At 34.9% G+C, this 16,328-nt stretch overlaps 1 protein-coding gene across 8 annotated transcripts in view; it reads left to right on the top strand.

Moving 5' to 3' along the window:
• The window catches only part of PRPF40A (pre-mRNA processing factor 40 homolog A), a 48,469-nt gene that overhangs the window by 28,780 nt on the left and 3,361 nt on the right, over positions 1–16,328 (top strand). For 4 of the 8 annotated variants that reach the window (XM_054722759.1, XM_054722760.1, XM_054722757.1 and 1 more), the window contains 16 exons: positions 87–114; positions 798–1,160; positions 2,923–3,031; positions 3,542–3,606; positions 3,982–4,146; positions 5,110–5,218; positions 6,041–6,191; positions 7,199–7,332; positions 12,868–12,982; positions 13,159–13,262; positions 13,354–13,470; positions 13,789–13,926; positions 14,262–14,357; positions 15,758–15,844; positions 15,930–16,026; positions 16,112–16,173. In XM_054722759.1, coding sequence (XP_054578734.1) covers positions 87–114; positions 798–1,160; positions 2,923–3,031; positions 3,542–3,606; positions 3,982–4,146; positions 5,110–5,218; positions 6,041–6,191; positions 7,199–7,332; positions 12,868–12,982; positions 13,159–13,262; positions 13,354–13,470; positions 13,789–13,926; positions 14,262–14,357; positions 15,758–15,844; positions 15,930–16,026; positions 16,112–16,173 — 1,940 coding nt within the window. The remainder of the gene's footprint in view (positions 1–86; positions 115–797; positions 1,161–2,922; positions 3,032–3,541; positions 3,607–3,981; positions 4,147–5,109; positions 5,219–6,040; positions 6,192–7,198; positions 7,333–12,867; positions 12,983–13,158; positions 13,263–13,353; positions 13,471–13,788; positions 13,927–14,261; positions 14,358–15,757; positions 15,845–15,929; positions 16,027–16,111; positions 16,174–16,328) is intronic. The other 4 variants (XM_028141224.2, XM_028141218.2, XM_008138685.3 and 1 more) reach the window with 3 other exon arrangements.

Here is a 16,328-nt window from a genome sequence, read left to right as displayed (position 1 = left end):
ACTGTATGAAACTTTATCTCCTTTAAAGTTTTTTTTCAGTGATTGTATTTAAAAACTAGTATGTAACTTTTCTTTTTTCTCTTCAGTAGCAATGATCAAAGCTGAAGAAAGCAAGTAAGCAAATTTCATATATCAGTATGTATTTGGAAATGTGATATCTCCTACAATTTTGTTTTAATTGTATAAATAACATTAACATGTTAGGCCCTATGGTTTGGTGTCTTTGGAGAATTTGAGAGTTGGAGAGGGAGGGGTATTTACTCAAGGTACACTAGTGATCTTTACTAGACAGTGATTGTTTAAATTTAGACTGCATCATTTATCATTAAGATTGTGTTATAGAACTCTCCAAAATTTTGTTTACGTTAATTTGGGAACGGATGAAGTATTATATAGATGTAGATACAGATATCTTCCTTTATTCAGGTTTTTCTTTTAATGAGTAAAATGTAAAGATTGTATGGAAATTTATGATATAGATCAAATTTAATGGTATGATACAATCTGATAGGGCATTTTGTAAATGAAAACAATTATCAGGCTTTTGGAAATGGCAAAGTTGTCTGAGTGCCTATCCTACATTTTCGTGAATGTTTGCTGAATTAAATCAAAGTAATCCAGTTTCATCTGTGGTTTTAATTATTTTGAATAGCTTCACAGTTTGGCAGCACTGCCTTTTTTCCCTTTTAAGAGTTTGTCTTATTCATTTGATTGTATGATAATTAAGCACTAGCTTTATTTGGCTTTGTGATTATTAATATTGAAATAACCAGTTTTCTCTTTTTATAAATATATAGTAAGCAAGAAGAATGCACCACAGCATCAACAGCCCCAGTTCCTACAACAGAAATTCCTTCCACAATGAGCACCATGGCTGCTGCAGAAGCGGCAGCTGCTGTTGTTGCAGCTGCCGCAGCTGCTGCTGCAGCTGCTGCCGCAGCCAACGCCAATGCCTCCACCTCTGCTAATACTGTCGGTGGAACTGTTCCTGTTGTACCTGAGCCTGAAGTTACTTCAATTGTTGCTACTGTTGTAGATAATGAAAACACAGTAACAATTTCAACTGAAGAACAAGCACAACTTACTACTACCCCTGCTGTTCAGGATCAGAATGTTGACAGTAATGCTGGAGAAGAAACATCTAAGGAAACTGTAGCTGAGTAAGTTTAGTAACTTGTCTTCTGCAAATCAGTTCCAGACATATTGCCAACTTAGTCATTGACCATTAAGTGTTAATTTTTGGAGAATCAAAATATAAGTCTCTAGATAATAGATTACTTTTTGAGGCTGAATTTTCTTGGGTCAAGCTCATGCATTCAAACTTGTAAAACTAATCCATAGACATTTTAAGAAGCAGAACTTCTTAGTGTGAGACATATTTAAAAGTGTGCCCAGAACTTTAGTAATCAAGCTATATTGTGGTGCAGTATTTTAAAACAATCAGAGCAAAAGTCCATGACTAATAAAATAGGAAAATTTTAAGTAAACATCAGTATTACTGATTTTCTTTTGCCTAGGTCTCAAATATGGCTTTGCATGGCATTGCACTGAAGTTTGCTATAGTTTGATATTGAACAAACAAACAAAAATCAAGTAGGCAAAAAATAAAGATAACACTTAAGTAGGCACAAAAAAAAAAAGCTAACATAAGCAAGATGTAGGAAAACTATTAATGAAATTAAATTAGTACAACTTTTTTTAAGACAGGAAAAGTTTGCAAATATTTGCATACCCTATGATCTAGTAATATTTCATACTAGAAGCCCGATGCATGAAGATTCATGCTAGAATGGGCTTTCCTTTCCCTGGCTGCCGGCACTGCCTTTCCACTCCGGCCCAGCCCCTTTCTGCTCAGGCCCCTGAGCTGCCTCTTTCCACTCCGGCCCCTCCTTCCCACACTGTCAGAGGCTCTGAGAGACCAGGGGTTGCCCACCCTCATAGCTTGCTGCCCTGCCCCCTCCTGTAGCTCTCAGCCATCTGCTAGCAGCTCACTGCCCCACCCTCCTGCTGATCAGTGATCCTGTCTTCAGGGCATAACAGCCATTTGCATATTACATCTCTATTATATAGGATACATAAGTTTTAAGTGTTCTTCTACTCGTAGACATTTAAGTTTGGAATAACAATCTTTTACATATCAATTTATACTTTATTTTTTCCACAAAAATTTGTTTTTCATAATTCTAACCATTATTTCCTGCTTTTTTTTCTTTCAAGTATTTAGTGTGCGAATATATTTGTATTTTTTGTTAGTATGTACTCCATTATCTTTCCCTAAGCATTCTACTTGAAGCTTTTTTGTTTTTTTCTAAATTATCTTTTTTTTAATATAAGAAGAAATGTTACCATTATATAACCTTTCATTTCATAAAGACCACCAAAAAAGTAAACTAAGAGTAAATACTTTGGGTTTTGTAGTTCTAAAGTCTGTCACAGTGACTCAGTTCTGCTGTGGTAGCACACAATTAGCCATAAACAATATGTAAACTCATGAGCATGGTTATGTTCTAGTGTAGCTATATTTATAGAAACAGGCAGCAGACGGGATTTGCCAACCCTGATTTAGATTAATCTCCTTCTTTTATATTTTGTCATGCTTGCCCAAATTCTTAGTTATTATGCACTAAAATGAAGGCATTGAATAAGTTTTGTAAGTCATTTTAAAGTTGTTAACTAGTGGAACCAGTATTTTAGTGCAATTTCATTTTTATTTTGGCCTTTTTGCAGGGTCTTAATAACTGAATGTTTTACACAAAATTACATATTACCTTTATTTCTTTATGTTTAGGTAAGTATGTAGATTTCACATTGGAGACATTATTCTAAAATTGTCAAATTTTAGGTCAACATCGAAGTGCTAAATTTTTCTAAATGAAGCAAATGTTTATTTAAGCTACAAATAACATGTTTAAATTTCTCTAGTTTTACTCCCAAGAAAGAAGAGGACGAAAGCCAACCAGCAAAGAAAACATATACTTGGAATACAAAGGAGGAGGCAAAGCAAGCATTTAAAGAGTTATTGAAAGAAAAGGTATTTGCATAATAGATTTTTATGTGACATAATAATTATCTAATAAATGAAGTTACTTTTCATTGTAATCCATACCGTGATGCCTTTATTGAAAATGCTGAAAATGAACTAAATTTGTCCCTTTTTTTGAAGAATATTTTTTGCGAATCTGACTTTAACCAAAATAAGTCCACAAAATCTATTGTGTGCCAAGGTCCACCAGTACCTTCCACCTCAATATTTTTTGGAAGTTTTTTTTTATTCTTAAAACATGTTTATCTTTAATCAGTAGTTTTAAGAGAAAGTATTCATGTGCTGTTTAAATTTCAGTTTAAGTTTTCTTTTTAGTGTATAGGTATATCATTACCCAGATTTGCCTTGCTTCAGTAAGAAATTTTTTTAGAACTTAAAAAAAAAAAACTTCTGCAAAGGAAGTGCTTGATGTTTTCACTGATATTATAATTTGTTCTCTGTTGTATAACTTTTACTATATTTGTGTAAAATTCTAATTTTTTATTAAATGGTTTTCAGCGGGTACCATCTAATGCTTCATGGGAGCAAGCTATGAAAATGATTATTAATGATCCACGATACAGGTAATACTTTGATTTTTTTAAAATTTACTTTGCACTTGGAGCATAGCAAGCCTAGAAAAATCAAAATTGTCTAAAGCAATGTAACTTTCCACTCCCATTATCTTCTGTTATTTTGGATGGTAAGAATAGAGTTGTTCCATGTGTGATATGAACCAAAAAGCCAAAAGGCTTGTTATACAATTTGAGTACTGTGCTAAAGATGAAATTAGAATTACTTTGAAAGTTGAAATTATTTTCTGTAATCATTTGTTACCTTTAATATCTTCCTGAAATGTTCTTAATTTGTGAATTAAATCAATTGCATTGTTTTTCAAAGCAGTAACATTTGATCATTCTGCCTTCATTTACTCCTATGTGACATTTTCTATTATTTAGTGCTTTAGCAAAGTTGAGTGAAAAAAAACAGGCCTTTAATGCCTATAAAGTTCAGACAGAGAAAGAAGAAAAAGAAGAAGCAAGGTCGAAATACAAAGAGGCTAAGGAATCCTTTCAGCGTTTTCTTGAAAATCATGAGAAAATGACCTCCACAACCAGATACAAGTAAGAGTTTTTAGTGATGCATAGTATGTATTTACTGCACTGTGTGTGTCCAACTTTTTGCCAAGTACATTAACTATTCTAAAGTAGATAGATGCTCATTAAATAAAATGAGATGATTTGTAAGCATGGCGGTTTTTGCTTATGACTATTTTATTAGATACATACCAAATCAGTAGTTAAATGTAAAATTTATAGACTCATTAAGTTATTGATTAGGAAACTAAAACAAAAAGGAGAGAAAGACTTGATTTAATATTCAAAGCTTGACTACTACTTAATATAAGAATTGAAATTTTTGGTATTTGTTGAAAGAAACAGGCTATTTTCATTAAGTATAGCATTTTGAACACTTGCATTTATATAGCATTCTTGATTTTAGAATGCTTTATTTTTTTAAAACTATGTAATTAAATATTAATATGTAGTAAGCTATTAAGTTTATTTTTCCTATGTGCTTCCTTATTTTCCTGTCTTCTGGAAGAGCCTTAGTGAAAGACTCTTTATTTCTTTAATTAGTACTATTTTATGGGTTAGCTAAATTTCTGACAACTTTTATTTTTTATCCTCACCCATACTCCCCCTGACTAGGGATCAAACCCCGAGCAACCTTTTGGTGTACTGGACCAACCCTCTCACAAACTGAACCACCGGCCAGGGCATCTGATAACTTTTTGAAGTCTATCATTTAGTCCCATGGGCAGTTTGATAGTGTCTCTAGCTACACTAAGTAAAAGATAGTTTTGACTACAAAACATTGCTCATTTAGAATTAAGCCCTTTGTCTCTAAGGAGTCCTAAGCTATTTTATTCTTAATTATTCAAAAATTTTCCTTTATAATACAGTCATGAATTTAGAGTGGTAAAGAGTGTTCATATGGTGGTTTTAAGTTTAGTATAAAATCAAAATGGTCTGAGATTAATTTTTATTGTATGATATAGAGTAACATTTAATTATTTTGAATAGAAAAGCAGAGCAAATGTTTGGCGAGATGGAAGTCTGGAATGCAATATCGGAGCGTGATCGTCTTGAAATCTATGAAGATGTTTTATTCTTTCTTTCAAAAAAAGAAAAGGTATAATTCATTCTTACTGGTATTTATAGATAAAACAAGATGTTTCTTCATTCTGATTAGTAGTTACTTTATATCATGTTCATTTTGGTTGGTTGTTATCCAGTTTATGTGGTACAGCATACCCATTTATTAGAAGTTAGGTTTGAAATGTATAGCTTCTATAAGTCCTGATGTGAACGTAGAAAATACAGATTTATCTATTGTTTGAATTGTCATTAACTGGCTGTTTTATACCTACTTTGAGAAAGAAGATACTTTTCCTTTTTAGCTCATTGGGTTAAAAAAATACTCTGTTTCTGCTTATGGTGCTTGTACTTACAATTCTTTTATAAGAAGGGCAGTTATATGTAATGGTTTCCATTAAAATGTACTTATGGTAGTGTTTTAAAATACCTCTTTTTTGCTTATGACTATTTTATGCACTAAATTGTATATTGTGGAGACTTCCAGATATGTATTATAAATAAAATGTGGTTATAGCTGGAAGTGGTTGAAGACCTTAGCATTTATTCATTGTATGATTTGTCTGCAATAACTAGCTTTGTAGAACATAGTTGTAATAGGAAGAGACATTTATTGGAGGGAGGAGAGAGTCATGTTATCCAGATTTTGGCTTTAAAAGAGAGGTGAAAAAAATTGAAGATAGGTACCAAACAAAGCAGCTAGGCTAGAGCATTGGAAAAGTAAATAATGTTGATATTCAAAGTAGATGAGTATTGAAATTTGGTCATCAGTTAGAATGTAAAGAAACCTTTTCTAATTGCAGTTCAAATATCATACTTCCTTTGAACTTCAAAAAATTTATTCATACTTTTTATTTAGGAGCAAGCAAAGCAGTTACGAAAGAGAAATTGGGAAGCCTTAAAAAACATACTTGACAACATGGCTAATGTAACATATTCTACTACTTGGTCTGAAGCCCAGCAGTATCTGATGGATAATCCAACTTTTGCAGAAGATGAGGAATTACAAAGTAAGCATAATGACTGAATGGGAGGAAACAGTTTTTAAAAGGTTGTCGAGCAGCAAAGAATTCTTACTTTTTTAATGAAACCATTAATTGAATTCTACACAATTGTTAATTCATTTGTGAAAAGATGTTTTGTTTCCAAATAGGATATTTTTGTGATTTAGGACAAAAATATGAAGTGAGCTTTATCAGATAGTCCTTGAAATATGTTTATCATTCATCAAACCTGAAATTGTCGTTGTGTCACTTCGTAAGAACCAAATTGATTACCACATTTTATTCATGCTATCTTTATTTTCTTTTTAATATTTTTATTGATTTCAGAGGGGTAGGGAGAGGGAGAGAGAGAGATAGAAACATCAATGATGAGAGAGAATCAGAATCATTGATCAGCTGACTCCTGCACGCCCCCCTACTGGGGATCCAGCCCGCAACCCAAGCATGTGCCCTTGACCGGATTTGACCTGGGACCCTTCAGTCCACAGGCCAACGCTCTATCCACTGAGCCAAACTAGCGAAAGCTTATGCTATCTTCTTAAATTAATAGTTTTAAAAGTTTGCAAAATGCCAAAAAAATTAGCATTATCTTACATTAAGCTTTCCCAAGTTCTGTCTTTACTACCTAGTTGTTTTTTAAATTTTTTTTTATTACCCTCTGAATACCATGCTTTGGAAGATTTGGGGTAGGGCCTAGAACTCTGTACTTTGAAAAGTTCCTTGGGTAATTCTGATACTGCTGACAAATTTTCTAATAATTTTGTTTTCATTAGTTGGATCATGTGCATAGTCTTTCTTTCATCCTCGGATGCAGGGTATCTTTTGATGAAGTCTTTTTTTGGTATTTTCCTTAAATGTTACCCATTTAGATGATTACAAGTCATATTTGAGTTACAGTCCAAGTATTTTGGGAAGGTGAATTTGAAATTTATAAAGTTAATGCGAATAATTAAATTGCTTTCCTAATTGATATTTGACATTTTAATATTTTTAACTGAATAAAACAACTCTAGACATGGATAAAGAAGATGCGTTAATTTGCTTTGAAGAACATATTCGGGCTTTAGAAAAGGAGGAGGAAGAAGAAAAACAGAAGAGTTTGCTGAGAGAAAGGCGACGACAGCGTAAAAATAGAGAATCTTTTCAGGTATTTTAAAAATCTCTCTTTCTAGCTTAATTTTATAATGGGCTTCAACAATACTACAAACTATTTTGAGACACCTGATCCCAGATCACTAACATAGACTTTGTGAAGTATTTGTACACAATTAACTCTTAAGGTCTGCAATTAGTTACGAACCATAATTCTAAAATGCTATACATAGGAGCTGAAATCACATATCACTTATATAGGTTAGTGTTTCATTTTCACTTTCATGTACCACCTTTTATTCTCTCAGTAATGAAGAATATTACCAGTGAATTATAATGATAGCATTTAGCATTAATTGATTGCTTACTGCTTAAACATTATAAATTTAAATTTCTTACTTTTTATGACAGCCTTGTATAAGAGTAGGTACTATTTTTATGTTGACTTATATAGATAGGAAATTATCTGGGAGAGGGGAATTGACTTGCCTAAACTCCAACTATTGAATAGTGGAGCCAAAATTTGAATCTATGCGGTCTTAATTATAGGGTCTCTTCCATTAAACACTGTACAAGTATAAATGCTAAGTTACAGTAGCTTAAATATATCTGTTTCTTAAAATAACAGTTGTCTAGCCCTAGCCAGTTTGGCTCAGTGGATAAAATATCGGCCTGTGGACTGAAGGGTCTCCGATTCGATTCCCAGTCAAGGGCACTTGCCTCGGTTGCAGGCTCGATCCCCGGGCCCTTGTTGGAGGCAACCAGTCGTCGATGTGATGTGTGTCTCATGTTTCTCTCTCTTGTGTCTCTCCCCATCCCTTCCACTCTTCTTTCAAAATCAAAGGGTAATGATTAACAAAAAATAACATTTATTTGGTCTAGGGAAGGACACATTGCCATGCCCTAAGCCAGTGATTCTCAAAACTTATTGTAGCCCTGGCTAGTTTGGCTCAGTGGATAGAGCATCAGCCTGCGGACTAAAAGGTCCCAGGTTCGATTCCGGCCAAGGGTACGTGCCTGGGTTGCTGGCTTGATCCCCAGTAGGGGGTGTGCAAGAGGCAGCCAATCAATGATTCTCTCTCCTCATTGATGTTTCTAACTCTCTTTCCCTCTCCCTTCCTCTCTAAAATCAATACAATATATTTTTAAAAAAAGAGGTACAGCCTCTAAAAAAAAAAAAACTTAGTGTACATCAGAATCATCTAACAGGCTTTTTAAAAAGCTCGGGTCACCATGCCAAAGGTCTCTAACCATCTTAAATGTCACAGTTAATAACATTATTTCAATTTTCATTCTATAAAAACTTACAATTTACTACTCTTGATGGATTTCTGTATCTTGTTAGTGGTTTCCCAGGGGATCACTTAGAGGATTTTTAAAAACACAGATTGTTGAGCCTTAATATCAGAGTTTGATTTGGTAATTCTGGGTGGGTTCTGAGAATTTGCATTTCTAATAAGTTTCTAGGTGATAGGAAAGCATGGCCCATACTTTGAAATTGCCTTAACCTTGTCTGCACAATTTAGGGCTGATGTTCCCATGATCACATCTAAGTTGAAAGGGTAGTCCTTTTATTCTTGTGGGTTGTTTTTTCCGTTTGTTTAATATATAATTTTCTGATTAGAGAAACAAATGTTAAGAGGACAAACAAAACTTCCCCATCCACTACAACAATTTAAAAGAACAGTTAAATGAAAAACAAAAAGGAGGATATATTAAACTTTTTTATATCTTTAAAACATTAATGTCTGATACAATTAGAAATCACATTCATATCTGAAAACTTTTTTCCAAAAGTATGGCTTCTTATTTTAAAAAATACTGGATCTTATTAGAAATGGAAACACAGGCTATCCCAGCCACTGTGGGTCTCTCGGTCTTTCTGGTGGTGGCCTTGGCCACTGTGGCAAGGTGTCTGCAAGCCTTCCTGGGTTTCCCAGATTAGATTTTACTTATAGGTGGTGGTAAAACAATGCAATATGACCTCTACCTCACATCCCAGGCTCTAGAACTTCAATATCCACTTTATAGCAATACCACTGATTATTAAACATACCAGAGGCCCAGTGCACGGGATTTATGCACTGGTGGGGGTGTTGCCTGCGGGGATCAGCCTGCTGGGGGAGCAGCTGCTCATCCTGGTCAGCCAAGCGACGCTCCCACTGTGGGAGTGCACTGACCACCAGGGGGTAGCTCCTGCATTGAGCGTCTGCCCCCTAGTGGTCAGTGCATGTCATAGCGACTGGTTGACTGGTGGTTCTGGTCGTTTTGCTGTTCAGTCACTGGGCTTTTATTATATAGCATTGTAAAAAAAAACTTTAGATAGCTACTGTAAAGCAAAATTACATTCAACAGCACTTCCGTGCCCCCCCCACCCCACCCTGGTCCAAATCATGCTTTCCAGAGAATTAGCAGTCAGATAAGAAAACAAAATCTCAGTATTGGGTTCAGTCCTCCCTCAGGTCCATGGCACTGCTGAATCTGAACTCAGCTGCTCTGAATGAGAATCTGGGACACACTTTGTCTCTTTCTTTCCTCACTGTTCTCCTCTCTTTCCCTCCCCACTCCCATATCCTGATAAAACTTACTAAGTTAAGAGGGCAGTTCCTTTTAAATCTAGTAATGTAGAAGTTCTCCTTAATATTCATTTGCTGAGAATTTAGTCACTTCACCGTAACTAGTTAAAAAGGAGGCTATAAAACCTAGATTTTAAATAATCAGCCATGTGCCCAGGAAGAAGGGGTAGACAGATTTTAAGAAAGTCAATTATACTCTTCTGCAACCATTGATTGAGTTTTCATGGCTCTTATGGAGGTTTTGAAATAGTTTAAAATACAGAAACCTGTATGATAAAATAATCCTGTATAATAAAAGCCTAATATGCAAATCGCCCAACTAGTGGGATGACTGGTTGCTATGACGCGTACTGACCGCCAGGGGGCAGACACTCAAAATGGGAGCTGCCCGCAGGCCCCAGGCCAGTCAAGGCAGGTGCCAGCGGAGGGAGGGGGGGTGGGCAATCGCCCCGCCAGTCACCCCACAGATTGACCCTGATTGCCAGCTAGGCCTAGGGACCCTACCCGTGCATGAATTTTGTGCACTGGGCCTCTAATATAATAAAAATAAAGAAATATGGGTTACAGAAAATATAATAGGATATACACTGAGTGGCCAGATTATTATTGACCACTCAGTGTATATCCTATATAATAAAAGGCTAATATGAAAATTGTCCCCTCTTCCAGGAGTTCGACCAGCAGGCAGGCCGGCCAACTGCCCATGTCCCCTCCCCCTGGCCAGGCTGGCCGGACCCTACCCATGCATGAATTCATGCACCGGGCCTCTAATACACACATACACACTGAGTGGCCATATTATTATGCGTTCAGAGATCATAATAATCTGGCCACTTGGTGCACGTAAGTAGTTATATTATGAACAGTATATATAAGAAGACAAAAATAAGGAAGGAGATAAGGGGGGAAATATTCAGCTGGCTCTGAGGCAGTGAGTGTCTAGGTTGAGAACCTCCCCTCTTATAAGGGAAGAAGTACCAGGCTCAGCCATCTTTAACACACTTGCTTTCTGTAATGTAAAGACCAGGCTCCTGCCCACCATCCAAGACAGGGTTAGTAAATGAAAGGAGTAGAGACTTACAATTTTAACCTAATAGTTTTCAAACCTGAATTCAAATCAGAGTCATCGAGTAATCTTTAAGAAGTAAAATTATAAATATCTGGCTTTTAATCCTTTTTTTTTTTTTAATTCTCAGGTGATTATAATTTTCACTCAGGTTAGGGATTCACTATTGAATTGGATTCAATATCAAAATTCTATGACCATCAGATCTTAGCAATCTGGAAGTGAAAAGTAATACTAACAAAGCAGGTATGATGGAGTGAAGCAGATTCTAAGATTCTAGAGAGCATCGTTGAAGGTGGTTTTGAGCTATCTTAGGAATGCAAAAGAAGGGAGCAAGTGAGGAACTTAGTGATCACACAACAGGGTTGGGTTAAGATAAGCATTCCATTTATATTGTAGAAAGGATAGGAAAAAAGGATCGATATTAAGTTTGAGAAACAAATGTTGGAAATATAAGACTGTATAGACATGCTTATTCTCCTATGAAGAGAAGTGGAATTATAGCTCTCTGGTGTTATTCAGGACAGTGCTGTCCAATAAAAATTAGTATATTACATGTGATTTTAATTATTTTAGTAAGCTTTTAAATTATTAATATTATAATTTTGACATTTTTTTTTTAACTAAGTCTTCAAAGTCATTGTATATTATACACTCATTGCACAACTCAATTCAGCCACATTTCATGAACTTAGAAGCTACATTTTACCAGTGGCTACTTATATTGAGCACTACAGGTTTTGGAATTTTAGGAGAATTTTGGGTCATCGTTCTTTAGGGATTTAAGGAAGCAGGAAATGTGGAAATTGCTGAAGTCCTAATATGTTGCCTTGAAAATCAGCAAGTAGTATTAAAAGGAGAAAGAAGAGAAATTGGGATAAGCATATAAAGATTTAGAATTAAGGTAGTAACATAGAAGGAAATAGGTTTTGAGTCCTAGTTCCCAAAAATATTCTATGTATTACTTTGGTAAAATTGTATGTCCTCCTTAAGAAGTCCACATGTGCCGAGGCCGGTTTGGCTCAGTGGATAGAGCGTCAGCCTGCGGACTGAGGGGTCCCGGGTTCGATTCGGGCACGTACGTTGGTTGCGGGCACATCCCCAGTGGGGGGCGTGCAGGAGGCAGCTGATTGATGATTCTCTCTCATCGATGTTTCTAACTCTCTATCTCTTTCCCTTCCTCTCTGTAAAAAGTCAATAAAATATATTTTAAAAAAAAAAGTCCACATGTGCTAGGAAAATTAAAAAATAAAAACACCCAGAATATATCAGTCACTATGTTTTAAAACCAGAAGTATCCTATATAATGAGAATATGCTAATTATCCATTATGCCCTGAGGCGTAAGACCTGGGTAATGACTGGATCATGGATCTGCAGGAGGGTGGGGCAGGGAACTACAACCAGTCTTCGGAGACCTGCCTGAGGGATCAGGGCAGCAAGCTGGGAGGGGGGGAGGTCAGGGTAAGCTACAGGAGGGGAGGGCAGGAGTGACCTACTGGCGCACAGATTCGTGCACAGGGCTACTAGTTATTTTATAAGAAACATGCATACATATACTTTAGCATCATCATTTGAAATAAATATATTTTAAGTTAACTTTTATCTTTATATATATTTTTTTTATTTTTTTTTTTTAAACTGGAAATGATGTTTCATCTTACAGGACAGTAAAGTGAAGCCTAGAAAGATAATCTAGCTTTTCAGACATCCTTTTCTCAGAAGTACAAAATACTTTTGCTTAAAAGCAGCTGCTACTTTCATCATGGAGCCAAGTATTCTTGCACCTAAACATATTTGGGATAACATTGGTCAAAGAGTTTTAAGTATTGATGTGTTTTTAACGTGTGTTCATATTATATAATATTTTTTTAATGTCCTTAGAGATGATTTCAATATAATGGGGAGTTTTTTGTTGTTGTTAATGGTCTAAAAAATATTTTTCCCAGATATTTTTAGATGAATTGCATGAACACGGACAACTGCATTCCATGTCATCTTGGATGGAATTGTATCCAACAATTAGTTCTGACATTAGATTCACTAACATGCTTGGTCAGCCTGGTGAGATTCTTTTCTTTCCTAACTTGGTTTTGATAGTAGTTGGAATGGGCCAGAGCGGAAGGTGGGTTGTGTTGGGAAATGGGGGTGGGGAGGAGGGGCGCACACTTTATTTTGTTTTATAAAAAAAAAATAATAATTGCAGCTCTTTGGTTAGAGCTAGCTTTTGACTTCTTTAGTTTTTTCATTAGGATCAACTGCACTTGACCTTTTCAAGTTTTATGTTGAGGATCTTAAAGCACGTTATCATGATGAGAAGAAGATAATAAAAGATATTCTAAAGGTAAGCAGTATACTTATATAGACTGGTATATTTTAAAAATTGATTCTCTGTTCCTTTTATACATTTTGTTAACAAGATTTCTGTTTTTTAGGATAAAGGATTTGTAGTTGAAGTAAATACTACTTTCGAAGATTTTGTGGCAGTAATCAGTTCAACTAAAAGATCAACCACATTAGATGCCGGAAATATTAAGTTGGCTTTTAATAGTGTAAGTTACGGTCTTTTATAAACGAGTTTAATAGTACCATTTTTAATGTATTTAGGGAAAAGCACTTCGGTTGTAGGCTCTAGAATAGAATATGAGTAGGATTTCATAAAGTAGTAGGTAGTCAGACTTTCAGGGTAATGTAAAAGAAAATAATGTATTTAGATGATGCACTGATGTTAAGTTTTCTTTGCTGAAATTACCCGTGTTATAAATTGGACCTTATAAATGATGGTAGAATACTTAAACCAAGAATAATGGGTTATTTCAATTGACAAAAATTATTTTACCATGGTAACTGATTAAATGATTTTCTAAAAGTTACTAGAAAAGGCAGAAGCCCGTGAACGTGAAAGAGAAAAAGAGGAGGCTCGCAAGATGAAACGGAAAGAATCTGCATTTAAGAGTATGTTGAAACAAGCTGCTCCCCCAATAGAATTGGATGCTGTCTGGGAAGATGTATGTATATTTGTAAATTTTTCCTAATGAACTGTTTCCTTTACAATTGAAGATAAAAATACTTTTTAGTTCCTTTCATTTTGTAGTCACAAAAATAAGCTGAAGTTATTTGTAGACTATATACATATATTTGAGGCTAGGTTAAAAGGATAAAGTCAGCTGTGACTGCAGTTAGGAATATTTTTTTTAAATGGTATAGGTTTTAGAGTAAAGGAAAACAATTAATAGACTTGGAAGGGACTGGGCTGTCACAGTTTCCACTTCTATTGTTTCGTTTTAGTCATATTGGTATTTTCTTGGTATTAATATATTTATTGCATATGCAAATTTTTCAGATCCGGGAGAGATTTGTAAAAGAGCCAGCATTTGAGGACATAACTCTAGAGTCTGAAAGAAAACGAATATTTAAAGATTTTATGCATGTGCTTGAGGTAATTTTAATGTTTTCATAACTGGCTGAAATGCAAACTTTATAAAATTATAAATAAAAGTTAAGGAATTCAGAATGACAAGTATGTTTCTTAAATTACACCACTGTTATGCAAATGTAGCTTTTAAATGAAATAGCTTGCATGGGAATGTAAAGATTTGTTTGTGGAGACTTTCATATTTTTACAGTGTTTCACAAATTCAGCAGCCATATCAATTGACTAGTAAACCTAAAGAAAACTTAAAAGCTATTTTCTATCTGCTTTATAAGATTCAAGCATATATTTCAAATATCTATAATAATAAAAGCATAATATGCTAATTAGACCGGGTGTCCTTCTGGACATCCTTCTGGATGACCCCCGGGGCTGCGAGGGCCAAGGTGGCAGCGGTGGAGTGGGGGGGGCGGCGAGCCCCTTGCACGAATTTCGTGCATCAGGCCTCTAGTTATACTATATTATTAGATGTCTTAAAAACTAAGGAGGGGTTTTAAATATAGTGAAATAAGTTTTGTTAGAATAGGTATTGATAAAATTACTCTGTTAGCTGAATAAGGGTATTTCAGATAGGTACTTGTATGTAGTAAATATGCTAAATTGGCCAATAATTATTAAATAATAATATTTGATGCCTATATGAGCCATTGCTGTTCTAATTGTTAGACAAATACTAAATATATTAATTTACCCATCTATAACTTCATAGTATAAGGATTAAATGAGGCAAAGAGAAATAAAGTGGCAGGGATTCCAACACAGGCTGTTTGACTTTAGAGTCAATACTTTTAACAAACATGCTATGCTGCCAGTTATAGGTGGACTGATACTTTACAACAAGCCAAAATCTGACACATATTCATTATAGTGTTGTATAGTCCTCGGACATAGCAAGTCACTTAAGTTGACTGTTTCATTGTATTTAATGTTCTTGATGTCTATCATTGTTGACAAGAGTTTGCTCTGTCAACATATACATGTACTCTACTGTTTCCCAGCTTCCTCTAGATCTTTTCTACTCAAAGTGTGTTTCAGACTAATATTATCTCTATTAACCTGGGAGCTTTTGTGAAATGCAGAACCTCAGACCCCATCAGTAGAAATCCTGCATCAGAATCACCATTTAAGCAAGGTTTTCAAATGTATATTTAATTGTCTTAACAGAAAGTAGTGTAACGGTTCTGAAAATTATACCTTTCTGGAGTGTACAGTTATCCCTACTAACCCATACACTGCGATTCCTACAAAAACTATCAATATTTTTTAACATTGTTGTGTTTAGATATCTACATGATAGTTAATTATAGTTTGAATTAAAACTTAAATCGAATAGCTTTTAATTCTTTATAATGTACTGTCCAAAGTAAATGTAAACTTTTGAATATTTCTTTCTTTTACCCCTGTAGCATGAATGTCAACATCATCATTCAAAGAACAAAAAACATTCTAAAAAATCTAAAAAACACCACAGGAAACGTTCCCGCTCTCGATCGGTAATAAAGTTTATTAGATGGCATCATAAGTGTATTAAAACATTTGTTTAGCATCATTGTGAATAAAATTATTTGTATTGTGTAGGGGTCAGATTCAGATGACGACGACAGCCATACAAAGAAAAAAAGACAGAGATCGGAATCTCGTTCTGCTTCAGAACATTCTTCTAGTGCAGAGTCTGGTAGGCATATCTTTTAACTTGATTAAAATCATTGACACTTGGATGTGGTCAAATTCTGACACCTTTTCCTTTACACGTTGTTTAGAGAGAAGTTACAAGAAGTCTAAAAAACATAAGAAGAAAAGCAAGAAGAGGAGACATAAATCTGTAAGCAAGCTTTTAATTTTTATATTAGGATTTTACCCTTAATTTCCTCAGTGGCAATAGAGCCTTTTTCTGTCTAGTCCTGTGCAGACCAACACAGTTTAGGTGGGCACCTAAGTTCAAGAGTTTTAAAAGTTGATCTTCATCTTCCATGAAGA

This window comes from Eptesicus fuscus, chromosome 11, assembly GCF_027574615.1.
Source record: "Eptesicus fuscus isolate TK198812 chromosome 11, DD_ASM_mEF_20220401, whole genome shotgun sequence".
Lineage (NCBI taxonomy): Eukaryota > Metazoa > Chordata > Mammalia > Chiroptera > Vespertilionidae > Eptesicus > Eptesicus fuscus.
The sequence above is the reverse complement of the archived record's forward strand: the minus strand, read 5'-3'. Positions and strand labels throughout refer to the sequence as shown.